Here is a 13197-nt window from a genome sequence, read left to right as displayed (position 1 = left end):
TTCATTCATTCTAATTACATTCCAGTTTCATTTGACAATATTGCTCTGCTTTTTCGGTTTCATTTTTCATACACAATAATTTTATTATAGCAATATAAAAGTATTGCCTGCTATAGTTTCATTTGACAATATATATTATTACACAAGCTCTATTTTTTACTTTTACTTTTCACACACTAATTTTATTATATACTAAATTACATTTTAATTTTATTACAACTTTACGACCATGATTCATTCAGCGCTATGTGAACCATGGTCCAGTGTATAACAAGTAACACACATGTACATGACTTTAAGCCTCCACGTCATGTTATGTATTTGAGACACGTTGAGTGTAGTGTAGTGTAGAGACATATTTCTTAACCTTTAATTTTAGAAAGGAATTAAATGAAGATTGGGAAGTAGTTGGAGAGTGACTCCTACCTGTCTTTGCTGCTCCACCGTTGTGCCTCCCCATCCTTCTTCTTCCATTTCTGCTTCTTTTCATGCATTTCCCTCTTTTTTAAATACATTAAAAATTAATCTCAAAATTTCTAGAATTTTCAAATCTTATGTCACCACATTATAAAATTGTTACTTATGAATGTCCCTTTTAAGTTCTTTTTACATTATATTTCTTCTTTTAAGACATTTGATTTGATTATGTAAAACGACAAAATTAAAATGGATAATGATACATTTCTTTCCTGATTTTACATTATCACGTAATAATATTTGATTGGCTCTTTATATATGTTATTCGCAAGTAGATTTTATAAAAAATGCTAGATGGAGTTGACCAATTCACGGTAGTTAATGGATAATAAGAGTTTTATTCTTACCTAAGGAATTGAACGTTATAATAATAATATCAAGAGGAAAAAATAGCACTATTCAATTGAAATAAATATGAACTCCAACCTACTATTCAAAAAAAAAGTGTAATCTTTTTAGATCTTGAGTGCAACAAACTTAAGTATATTATTTTTTATATCTTAAGTGCATTATTAGTTAATAGTTATCAATAAATATACTATTAAGCTTGTTTAGTATAAGACCGAAGTGCATAATAATTATAAAAATGTTATTATATTTTTCTTTATTTTTCGTCATTGTCCACCCGATCATCCTATTTGGATGGTTGAAATTATTCTACATTTTCTTTTTTTTTTACAAAGCATGTTTTCATTTAAACTATGCGTGCACATACTCACACACAATTTATTAGTGACTAACGGATATAAAAAAAATTGTATTGTTATGTCAAGAGTCAACATTAGAAAGTGAATTCAGTAGTGAAAAGTAGCATTGTTCTATTAATTAATATGCATGAAATCTCCATTTAATTTTATTGCTATTTTTTTTTTGTATTTAAAATTTTCAACATATATATAACAACATTTACTAAAGAGTTAATTTCATTTTGGTCTTAGATTTATAGGTGTCAATTCACTTTTAGTCTTTTTTTTTTTAAAAAAAAAGAAAAAATTCCCCTCTGGTTATAGTATTATTGTGACATGATCATTTTTGGTCCACCGAACTCCGTCGACAAAAATCGTTGAAATGTTATTAAATATAAGGGCATTTCGATCTTTTTTTATACAAAGTGGGTTTACTAGCTATATTTTTATTTGCTGATGGAGGACAAAAAATGATCATACAATAATAATACTATGACCAAAGTGAGATGTTATGAAAAAAAAAAAAAAAAAAAAACTAAAAGTAAATTGCTACCTATAAATTTAAAAAAAGAAAATAGAATTAACTCAACATTAAATGTCCCCATGGTTTTAATTAGTCTAACAACATTCATTTACTCATCATTTATGATATGAACTAGTGTCAATTTCTAGCCCTTAAGGGGGCGTTTGGTTCAGGTTATATTACATAACCATGGGAATATGACATTCCTGAGCTTAGATTCCTATGTTTGGTTCATACTATCTGAGGGAATATAACATTCCCAGGGAATGGAACATTCCCTCCACATAGGATTTTGAAGGGAATGTGATTCCCTTCCTTTTCTTAGGTAATGTGAGATAACCTTGGATATTTATAAATTTTGCTATTTTCATTCTAATTATTTAAAAATATATATTTTATGTTAGCTTATATATATATATATATATATATATATATATATATATATATATATATATATATATATAAAGATAAAGATAACCCTAAACCAAACATAATTATATTATATACCTCAGTCTTAACCAAACACAGGAATTTAACATTCCCAGTAATCTAACATTCCCAGCAATCTAACATTCCCTAAGGTAATCTAACATTCCCTAAGGTAATCTAACATTCCGTGAACCAAACGGCCCCTAAAAGTAGAATTAGTTGGCGGCAATATTTAGTTAATCAAATGCCATATAGCTGTCATTAATAAATGGACAATATATTATTTGGACCCTCCATTCCAAGGTCAACACTATCATTCATAAGCACATAAATACATTCCCCTAGTCCGGATGTGCAGCTCAACTGGTCATGGAGATAAAAATTGAAAAGAATGACTAGTGATCAGGAATCAAGCCTCATTAGTAACAGTGTGCAAATTAAAGATCTAACATCTATAGTTCATGTTCACTTGAGTAATAAATGCATGTATTTTCATACCATACTTTTTTGTGCTTGGCCGCCTCATCCATTAATGGGAAAATTGTAAAGTAATTCAAACCATTTACATTTTACTTTAATATTATTAAATAATTAAATAATGTTATATTATATAGAAAAGGGCACCACATTATAAAATTCATGTGAAATTTCACCTAAATTAAACATATCTGAATACAGAATAATTATTTAATTCGAATATCAAATTTCAGATATCCAAAATAAATTCAAATATTGCCCGAACCTAAATTAGAAAGTTTGAATTATGGTGAGAAGTGGCACAACACATTTGGCCATATTATCAAGTGTGAATTGAAGTTCTTGAATTGCCTTAATTGATGCCCACCTGTAATTTCATGCTTTAAACCTTACTTATACCCCTTCTCTATTATCCCCATTCTCATCACCTTCCTCCATTGTTTCACCATTACAAAAGCTTTCATTCAAGAATGGATTCCCCTTCTTCTTCTTCACTGGTTTCCCCATATTATCACCACATTTTCACTGCATTGGCTTGCTTCATTTCCGCCTTAATCTTCATTTTTTCAAGAAAATCATCCAAGTCTAAGAGGCTGAACCTGCCGCCGGGGCCTCCTGGTTGGCCGGTGGTCGGGAATCTTTTCCAGGTGGCTGGCTCCGGGAAGCCATTTTTTCAGTACGTGAGGGATCTTAGGCCAAAGTATGGACCCATTTTCACGCTCAGAATGGGGACGAGAACTATGATTGTTGTGAGCAGTGCGGAGTTGGTCCACGAAGCTTTGATTGAGAAGGGGCAGGTTTTCGCGTCTCGGCCCAGGGAAACCCCGACGCGGTCGGTTTTCAGCTGCAACAAGTTCACGGTGAACGCGGCGGTTTACGGCCCGGTGTGGCGGTCGTTGCGGCGGAACATGGTGCAGAACATGCTTAGCTCCTCGCGGCTCAAGGAGTTCCGGCGGGCCAGAGAGGTGGCGATGGATAAGATGATCGATAAGGTTTTGACGGAGGCGGCGGCGAACGGCGGCGCGGTTTGGGTGCTGAGAAACGCCCGGTTCGCGGTTTTCTGTATTTTGCTCGCCATGTGTTTCGGGATCGAAATGGACGAGGAAATGATCACCACCGTTGAACAGATGATGAAGAAGGTGTTGATTGTTCTTGATCCGAGGGTGGACGATTATCTCCCGATTTTAAGCCCATTTTTCTCCAAACAAAGAAAAAAGGCTATGGAGGTAAGGAAAGAGCAAATCGAAACGATCGTCCCGTTCATAGAAAAGCGCCGCCGCGCTCTGCAAAACCCCGGCTCGGACGAAACGGCGTCGTCCTTTTCCTACCTGGACACTCTGTTTAACCTAAAAATCGAAGGGAGGAAATCGGAGCCGACGAACGCGGAGATCGTTACACTCGTCTCCGAGTTCCTCAACGGCGGCACCGACACGACCGGCACCGCCATCGAGTGGGCGGTGGCGCGTATGGTCCACGCGCCGGCGTTACAGTCGCGGCTGTACGACGAGATCAAGCGCGTCGTCGGAGAGAGAAAAGTCGCGGAGTCCGACATGGAGAAACTGCCGTACCTTAACGCCTTCGTGATGGAGCTTCTGCGCAAACACCCGCCGACGTACCTGTCGTTGACCCATGCGGTGATCGAGCCGGCGAAATTGGGCGGCTACGACATTCCCACCGACTGCAACGTCGAGATTTTCCTGCCGGGGATTTCTGAGGATCCGAAGATATGGTCCGACCCGGACGCGTTCGACCCGGATCGTTTCCTCTCCGGGCGGGAGGCCGCCGACATCACCGGCATCACCGGAGTGAAGATGATCCCGTTCGGCGTCGGCCGGAGAATCTGCCCCGGCTTAAACATGGCGATGACGCACGTGAATCTGATGATTGCAAGGTTGGTTCAGGAATTCGAATGGTCCGTTTACCCGGAAAATGGCAAAGTGGATTTCAGTGAGAAATGGGAGTTCACTGTGGTGATGAAGAACCCCCTTAGAGCCAAGGTCAAGCCAAGGGCATAATGGGCATCCCAATTTTATATATTAATTTATAGATTATAATTTTCAAAACTATGTGATTTTTTTTTTAAAGGTAACTTGATCATCTTCTTTTGCTGGGAATTGAATGTGTAATTGTATTAGCATTTCGAACTTTGATGTTAATCATCTTGACAATTTTATTTCTCGTAATTAAACGATTCAAAGTCATAAAGTTTATAAGAAAAATCATTGCATCTATGTACTTTATAATTGATTAAATTATCTCTGTGATGGCTCGACTACAACGCGTATTACACCGTATTGCCCGAAGGGGCATGATGCAAGAGCGTAGGTAAGTGATAAGCTTAGGAGAAGTGCCCGAAGGGTAGCGACAGTGGTGTGGTTACAGATGTCGTGGTTGGTGGATACTTTGATTGCCTTGTATTAGGTGAAGAGAAGGGGTGATACGCTTAGTAGGGCTCGAACCTACAATATCACTTTTATGAGCGGTACAGTTCAACCAATTAAACTATAAACCCCTACGGCCACTTTGTTATAACTTCACAGAAAGAATTCTATACATGCACTCTTACTTTTTACTCATTCATTTTCACTACATGATATAATAAACAATGATAAGTATACATGTCTAAGTCCCAAGAAAGACGAATGAGTTTGACCCTTAAGTGCAAAAGTCAAAATTTCTTTCCTTGAACTCCCACACTCTACATTTACATAAATTGTGAAAGAGTTAAATCAGTGTAACTTAAAAGTTTCTTAATTGATAAACTATTACTTCAAACTTATAAGTAGTTACCCCACAAGTGAGCTTGACCCGGACAGATTGGCAATACTGTTTCTTACATTTTGTAATTCACATGGCGGCAATAAATATGTACCAAAAGGCGATTGTACCTTTCTTTAATGCTGTATTTTGAATTATTGAGATTTTTAATATATAGTAATCTAATTATGTTTTAATTAATTTGAAGTCAAACAACAATAAAAAAAAAACGTTATATACTATACACTATGACATTGGAGTCAATGTATAAAACAGTTGTAATTAATATTCAATTATTCATGCTTAAAGCAAAAAAACAATAGTTAAAATACTATCATTTGCAGATTTTAAATTTCATATATTTTTACACAGAATTAACTTAATTCTAATGATGATTGATGATTAATGCTGAGGTTATACAGTAAGTCTACCAGTATTATAACTTGAGGGACAATAAGATTTGAGAAAATGCAATATGTATTCTCAGCATTTACACACACTTTTATATATATATATATATATATATATATATATATATATATATATATATATATAAATCTAAAGACGATTGATAGGACTCATATAACGAAAATGCATTATCATAACTTGCCATGTAAGTGAGTAAAAGTAATGCAGTAGGAATTTGAAGTATATGTAGTAAAACTTTAAAATGTGAGCACTTCTTGACCTTTGAGGTTGGGAAACTGGTCCTAGAAAGTGGATGCCGTCAAGGAGACATGTCAATTCCAATACTACGCTTCTATATATACATCGCATCACTGTCAAACACGTGTTGCAACCAACCAAAGCCACCAGTGACGCACTGCCACATAGCTGTTGGTGAGATTCTGATATGTGCTCTTTACTCTAATATTATAAGTAGAGACATCCTCTTGTTTGTTGAGAATTTGATTTATGATTTTTTTTAGTACACTTTCCGACCTTGCTGAGCCTCCCAAACACATTTTGTTTTTAACGAATAATAATGCTTAGACTTAGATAATACTTGTATTATACGTAGCTTATAAACAATAGCTCATGCAGTCAGCGACTCATAGTCTCATACGGCTGTGACCAGTGAGCTTCTTTCTCTCATTTATGGTCAGTATTAATGCCGCCCTATAAGGTGGTGACAATAAATACACATATAGCTAATGGAAAATGACAGACCTTCTTCTCAGTCCGACAGACCATTTGAGAAAATGTAAATTACAGTGACTCAATGGCTAAGCAGACAGGGTCAAATACCAGTGCGCATAAGGGATCTGCCCACTTTGAACATAATCCCCACACTGCTGTTGTCGAAGTTCAAACCTTGGTCTCTTCTCCCAAATACTGCCTACTGAACCATTGAGCTAAACCCGTGCGGGCAGAAAATGGCAAACATATAGCTCAATGTTCAAGGTGTTGAGCATATAATATATAAAATAAATATATAATCTCACTATTAGCTTATAACGAAAACTATAACTTATTAACATGAAAAATACATATATGTTGTTTATTACCTTCTTACAAACCGCATTTCTATGAGCTACTGTAAAAGTTTACAAGCCAATATATATCTTAGATACAACAACAGCTGCTTATAAAACATTTATAAACCTAAGTGCCCAGTTGCAATAAATGACAATATATAACCCAAATAAAAATATCTTCATTCAGACATTAAAACTGCATGGCTATAAAAACAGTAGCAAGATACTACCTGTGCATATTTGGTCTTACATGATCATCGTAGAGCGAGAAGCGTGTTGCAGGAGGTGGTGTGTTGTTTTCCCGGGCAGAATGGGCGGATGAGAATCCGATGGGAGAAGATAATTGCGGGGTCATGGCAGGGGAGAAAGGGTAGGTTGGGAAACTATGGTTACTAGAAAAAGGACTGGCTGCACTTGACTGAGGATCGAAAAGATTCGATCTTGAGGAAGAGGGTAGACTGGTATTAACGGAAGGCTCAAACATTGGCCTCCACGGTGCATTTCTTGATCCAATTTGTATAGAAGGGTTGGTGGGGATGGAAGAGAATGGACTCCCTGCAGAAGAGGTAGATCGAGACTCGAGGAAATGGCTGGGGAAGAACATATCGGAAACAGTTTCAGGGGAACGATTTACCATACTGAATTGTAGAGGAATAGAAGTTGTATCCCGATGTAAGTCTGTTGGCAATCTGAAAAGTGCCGGGCATCCGGCAGGAATCTCCGTTCTTCCACGAATTTCACTCGCGGGAAAGGAGGGTGCAGCAGCCTCGGCTATCTGTGGTATGCTGTGGAGTTTCTGTCTCAGTGATACTTTAGCTTGTTCCAGTGCCTCGAGGACATTTCTTACGTTTTTGTTCTTCTCGTGGGAGATCAAAGCAAGTTCATATTTCCCCCCCGAAGTGTCATGCTTTTGCAAATTACTGCCATCAGAAGAAGATGAAGCATGCTCTGAGGGGTTCGCAGAAACATTATTTTCAGAATGCACTGGATCCGAATTTCCCTTAGACACGGGAAACGCAAATTCTGGTGACGAGGACTCAGAAACGACTGTTTTGTGAGATTTCATTTTGTCAAGTGCAGGGGGGCGAAAATCATTCGGGGCTTCCTGCACTCCACTTGAGTGTCTATCTGCTCTCTCTGGCTTGCATTCTTGGTCTCGGGAACATATCGTCTTAGAGGAGGATGGTTGTTCGGATGCTTTCATGTCATCTCTTTCTTCAGTCACATCTGAATGGTTTCCCAGGTCACATGAATCCTGCGCCGTTCATACAGAGAAGATCTATTATTCCTTAGCACAATCAGAATAATAAACTATTTACCTGCTGGAGAATGTACACAACATATTACCAAGAGCTATTGAAATCTACTAAAGAGGAAATGTGGATAACCTTTGTTTTTGGGTGACGAGGGAAACCCGCAGCCACTACCCGAGGGTGTGCACTGGGTAAACCCTGCCTTGTCACCCTAGCCGGCAAAAGACCACAAGGAGGTAAACCAGCCTAGGTTGTCCATAGCTGACCGGCTAAAGTGCTAAACCCAAGAAGGCCAATAGGCCGCTTCTGCTGGGAGTCAAACTTGTAACCTTTGGTGTTTTGGGTTGGAGCATATATAAGAATGCTAATCTCTCTTGACAGATTTTATTCTAAAAGACAAAGCATTATATCATAGCAGCTGCTATATTTCATACCCATACATAAAAACTAGCATAATAACTGGAAATCAAGAATTTACCGGCATAAAGCTGGTATTCTCTCTGTACTTTTCTTCCCATTCTCTCTGCGCTCTCTCTTCATCTTCATATTGACCTATAAGTTTTGCTTGATGTTGTAAAGCTTTTTCCATGTCTCCATCGCCTTCATGTGTGCAGTTTTGATTTTCGAGAACCTGAAAAGCTGGAAATTCCAATTGGCCACTTTTAGCATGGTGTTCAAGGCCATCTCTATGTGACTCGGTACCAAAGTCAGCCGGTCCAAGAAGATCCTGAGTGTGTGTAGTTCCTGAATTATCCCGAGCAGCATGCATGCTAGTTTTGCTATATGATTCTTCAGCAGTAGATCTGAAAATACAAGACAACTAATATTTATACAATGCATAATTGCATATGTAAGATGTTGAAAAATTTAATACCCGCATATGCTTGGAGAAATATTATCTTTCGAGAGTTCATAGCAACGTGGAACACAAACAAACAATTTGTTGAAGGATTTGAAGAAGGAAAGGTTGTATTGTTATTTAATATTTACACTCCCTTCACAAGCAAATACATAGACTACAATATATAGGCAGTAAAGAGAATACTAACCGAGCCTAGGAATACTAACAACAGAAGAACCTAAATAGCCACAAGAAATAATAAAAGCATAATAATGAAAATAATGAAGCCACATAATGAATCTCAACACAATTCTACAGCTTTTTGAACCAAAAAAGGAGCATTTATACAAGTGTATGACATTCAATGTCATCACCTTGTACTCGTGTGAAAAATAATGAATAAAAGAAATGAAACTGACCTTGTTTCCCTGCGCCTTATCCGCCGACAAGATTTACCAACGTGTTTGGATGAAGTACCAGTTGATGCAAAACTACTAGATCTTCTGGAAGAATCTATGTATTTCTTCCTGTTCGAAGAATGCAGAGATTCTCTATCACTTTTCCACGACAAGCTTCTACCAGAAGATGGAGAAGAGTCAATCTCAGAGCTTGAGTAGGTTTCTCCACCATTATCCCTCGCTTCCTTGGGCTCATCTTTACTATCAGAAACATTAGATTCACACATCACAGCATCCTCGTCAGAGCCTGAGTCAAAACCATCTGAAGCATCACCGATACCATGGTTCTCTAAAATGGCTAGCACAGCTGCAGTGGCTTTCTCGGCTTTCTTTCTTTGAAGTGTGACAGTATTTAGCTGTTCCTCCAGTTCTGCAACCTTAACACGGATGGATTTTATGGTTAAAATAAAAATATTTATGAATTGAAGAAAAGATATAATAACATGGTAATTGTGCCACACAGGAGTAATCCTTTTTGCAAAGGGGGGAATAAGGAATATACAAATCATGTGTGAGTTTAGAAAAACGGGAGTTACCTTCTTGGTCAGTTCATCAGCTCTCTGCTTTGCTGTCCGGGAGACTGATCTTTCAGACAGTAATCGTGCCCGAAGAAATTCAATTCTCATTGAAGGTGAATCTTCCATGACTGGAGTATTCCTGATGAAACGTTTCCACGATTTCAGGTCAGAATAGCATCCCATTTTACGAAGTTTTTAATATCCAGCCATTAGAATTGTAGCAATTTAACCACAATTCAAATAGTTTGAAGTATTTATACGATCTGGTCCAGGTTTCAAAACACTAACACAAAGTTCTTCTCGGTATTCTATCCAGAGTCTTTTTATCGACTAATACCATTAAAATTGCATTCGAACAATCAAAAACTTGCTTTTTAAATGGCACACGTAGATTACAAGAGGAAAACACATACATTATTTCCACGATCTTTAGAAAAGACAACAAAGCCACCAATATTGGACAAGTAGTCACCAGATCATGGACAATAAAATGCACCTCATTACTAGACCATAGTATTCATCATTCAAGTGTGACTCCCCAGAACTATAAAGAGGGACCTTCAAATTTTATAAGTCTACTTTCTTCATTTCTTTTATCTAAGCTCAAACAACCTAGCATTTTCAGTTCTACATACACATCAAATTCAACTCAATGGGATTCAAGATTCAATCTTGATTTTTCATCCCACATAAATTTATCCCCAACAAACAAACCTTATCATATGATTAAACACAAAGCAAAGTGGGGGGGTGGACTTGTTCCTCCATTATTGCACGAAGCAGATCTTATAGTGATCAGACTGCAAACCCACACTGAACTTATGCAATAATTAAAATCAAACAAGGAACTACTACCCAAACTTCAAATTGATCAAAGAAAAAGCTCGGAAATCAAAATTATAACAGAAACAATAATAAAATCAAAACTTTGAAGCCAAAGCAGGAAGATGATTACCTCTGATTCTGATCTTCATTCCCCGAAGTAGACATTCTTGAAATCAAAGCTTAACTCTCAGCTGTCAAGGAACACAAATAGAAATGCAGACTATGATATCAAAGACCCAAATTAAGATTCCCAGTCTAGCAATCAAACCCACTATAATTCAACTAAAAATAAATAAATACGGAGTAAAAGATAACTATGAGCACTGATTGCATAAACGTGAAAAAAATTGAATAAATTAAAATCGAGCTTAACTTGAACGCTGACTTTAGTTGAAGCTCCTCCCCGAATGAAGTCTTCGATTTCATGGCTAGACTTTGGTCTGGAAAACCCACTGTGTGGGTTGAGCGTCGAGACTAGACAGAGTCTGTGTGTTTGTGGAGGGTAGTTTTGGGAATGAAGATTTTTTCTCTCTAAGAAAAAAATAAAATAAAATAGAGAAAGATTATTTTTTGTTCTCTAGTTATATTATGGACCTGTGTTATAAATTTATGATCTATGATCTATGATCTATTTAGAAATTTATAAAATGTTTTTTTTTTTAAAAAATTGATTTAATTTTTTAATGTTCGGCTAAAGTCAAAACTATCTTTATCTGTTTCTTTTATTTTTTCTGAAAATAAGCATATTATTTGTTATATAATAATAATAATAATATAATAATAATAAATGGTGATAGTGGTGGTGTGTTGTAGTTGTGATAGTGGTGGTTGTAGTAGTGTTGGTATTGATAGCGCTATTGGTGTGGTGGTTGTGGTGATGGTGTTGATGGTTGTGGTAGTATTAATAATTCAAAAACTAGCTTAATAAAGCGATGGGAGAAAAGATAACAAAAAATAAAGAATATATAGAACATCTTTTCAGACTAAAAATTTAGGAAGACATTTTTCGTCAAATTTGACATTTTTTTCCATTGACTATAATGATTTTTATTTTTACTTTATTTTCCTTAAATACTCAAACATGATAAAATTAGAAAAAGTACTTGCATAAGTCATTTTTTCGGGTTTTTTAAGTGGCATATAAGCTTTAAGTTATATGTGATAATTTTTAACGCTTAAATCATGTGCAAAGTGACAATTTTAATCTTTTAATAACTAAATCACTCACGTTATTAAGTGACATATTGATAATAGATATAATCCACGATTGACTAGAATCGTTATTGATAGCGTAAACGGAAACGGGGGTTACGAATACATATGTCTGTAGACAAGTAGGAGAGAGCGCTCGTAGGACAGCCTGTCGGTCGATCTACCGGGGGATGGTCTACCAGGGACTAAGCAATTCAAGGCTTAGTAGTATTACAAGTAGCAAGTGGTCACAAGCGGGCTGCTACAAATGATGCAGGTTGCAACTGTATAGTGCAATTTATGAGCAGGTTGCTAATACAGAGTGAAGGTTACGAGTAGCAGGTTGCAATGTACCAGCAGGGTGATGTTACACGGTGTGTAGGTTACAGTGTAGTAAGTAGTAGCTATAATGAGATGAAGATGAGAAGTGAGGGGGAGACACTCATATTTATACTAACTAAGTCGGCCTACGCATTTAATGCACCTGCTGCAAGCGGCTTGATGTGGCGTCTTCTCGTTGGCTTGGTCAGACGGTCACCTTGCAGTTACTCGTAGGTTGACTGATCGAGGTGACAGAGCCGCCGTACCTGCAAGCTGTTAGTCTCCGCTCTGCAGGTGCAAGTTGGCCTCTATAACTTGTCGTATAAGTTACATTTTCGGCTTTGTAGGCTGCGTCACATTGTAGGCCAACTGGTCAACCTACGGTAGACCGGCCGGGTGGCTTTCTGTCGGGGTGATCCCAAGAATGATCCGAGAGAATTTTTTATTTTTTATTTTTGTCACGAGGCCTATCGGTACGAGCGGTATGATTGATCCCAAGTGATTTAGTCCCTTCGAGTTGATGGCTACGACGGACCGGTTGGGTGACTTCTTGACGAACCGACTATACAGATTAATCCTTTATGCGTATTTACCCATCAGTTATTTTACACCTAACTTAAGGGTTAAAAGATAATTACACATATAATTCATGGACTAAATATTATATAATTGAAGACCAATTCTCTAAAATAAAAAAGAAATATAGGTTTCATCTTTGAAAGTGAAAAGGACAAGGACAAATGAGGTCAAAAAATGGCATAGAGGTCCAAAAAAGGAAAAGGACTCGTAGGTTGACTGATCGAGGTGACAGAGCCGCCGTACCTGCAAGTTGTTAGTCTCCGCTCTGCAGGTGCAAGTTGGCCCCTATAACTTGTCGTATAAGTTACATTTTCGGCTTTGTAGGCTGCGTCACATTGTAGGCCAACTGGTCAACCTACGGTAGACCGGCCGGGTGGCTTTCTG

General features: G+C 37.3%; 2 protein-coding genes across 3 annotated transcripts; one reads left to right on the top strand and one right to left on the bottom strand.

Moving 5' to 3' along the window:
* Window positions 1-2955: 2955 nt before the first annotated feature.
* Window positions 2956-4789, top strand: LOC109148028 (cytochrome P450 77A2-like). Its single transcript, XM_019295746.1, has one exon. It carries the CDS (start codon window positions 3063-3065, stop codon window positions 4605-4607), a length of 1545 nt encoding a protein of 514 aa, XP_019151291.1. The 5' UTR covers window positions 2956-3062; the 3' UTR covers window positions 4608-4789.
* Window positions 4790-6796: 2007 nt separating this feature from the next.
* Window positions 6797-11237, bottom strand: LOC109148026. 2 transcript variants are annotated; one of them, XM_019295745.1, is made up of 6 exons: window positions 11096-11237; window positions 10853-10920; window positions 9916-10036; window positions 9341-9756; window positions 8559-8883; window positions 6797-8082 (listed from the first exon to the last, which is right to left on the bottom strand). In XM_019295745.1, exons 2-6 carry the CDS (start codon window positions 10885-10887, stop codon window positions 7054-7056), a joined length of 1926 nt encoding a protein of 641 aa, XP_019151290.1. In that variant the 5' UTR covers window positions 10888-10920; window positions 11096-11237; the 3' UTR covers window positions 6797-7053. The 2 variants fall into 2 exon arrangements, with proteins under 2 accessions (XP_019151290.1, XP_019151289.1); XM_019295744.1 differs by having other exon boundaries at window positions 10853-10913.
* Between the last annotated feature and the right edge of the window lie 1960 nt (window positions 11238-13197).

This window comes from Ipomoea nil, unplaced genomic scaffold (genome assembly GCF_001879475.1).
Source record: "Ipomoea nil cultivar Tokyo-kokei standard unplaced genomic scaffold, Asagao_1.1 scaffold2036, whole genome shotgun sequence".
NCBI classification, from domain to species: Eukaryota; Viridiplantae; Streptophyta; class Magnoliopsida; order Solanales; family Convolvulaceae; genus Ipomoea; species Ipomoea nil.
Note: the sequence above shows the minus strand (reverse complement) of the source record. Positions and strands in the feature narration are given on the sequence as shown.

Bases quoted from the DNA above. Each gene is read 5' to 3' on its own strand.
- LOC109148026 (XM_019295745.1), bottom strand. From the start codon at position 10,887: ATGTCTACTTCGGGGAATGAAGATCAGAATCAGAG. The intron at 10,037-10,852 runs GTAATCATCTTC...ACGTTTCATCAG, and splicing joins AATGAAGATCAGAATCAGAG to GAATACTCCAGTCATGGAAG. The intron at 8,884-9,340 runs GTCAGTTTCATT...TTGTATTTTCAG, and splicing joins ATAAGGCGCAGGGAAACAAG to ATCTACTGCTGAAGAATCAT.
- LOC109148028 (XM_019295746.1), top strand. From the start codon at position 3,063: ATGGATTCCCCTTCTTCTTCTTCACTGGTTTCCCCATATTATCACCAC.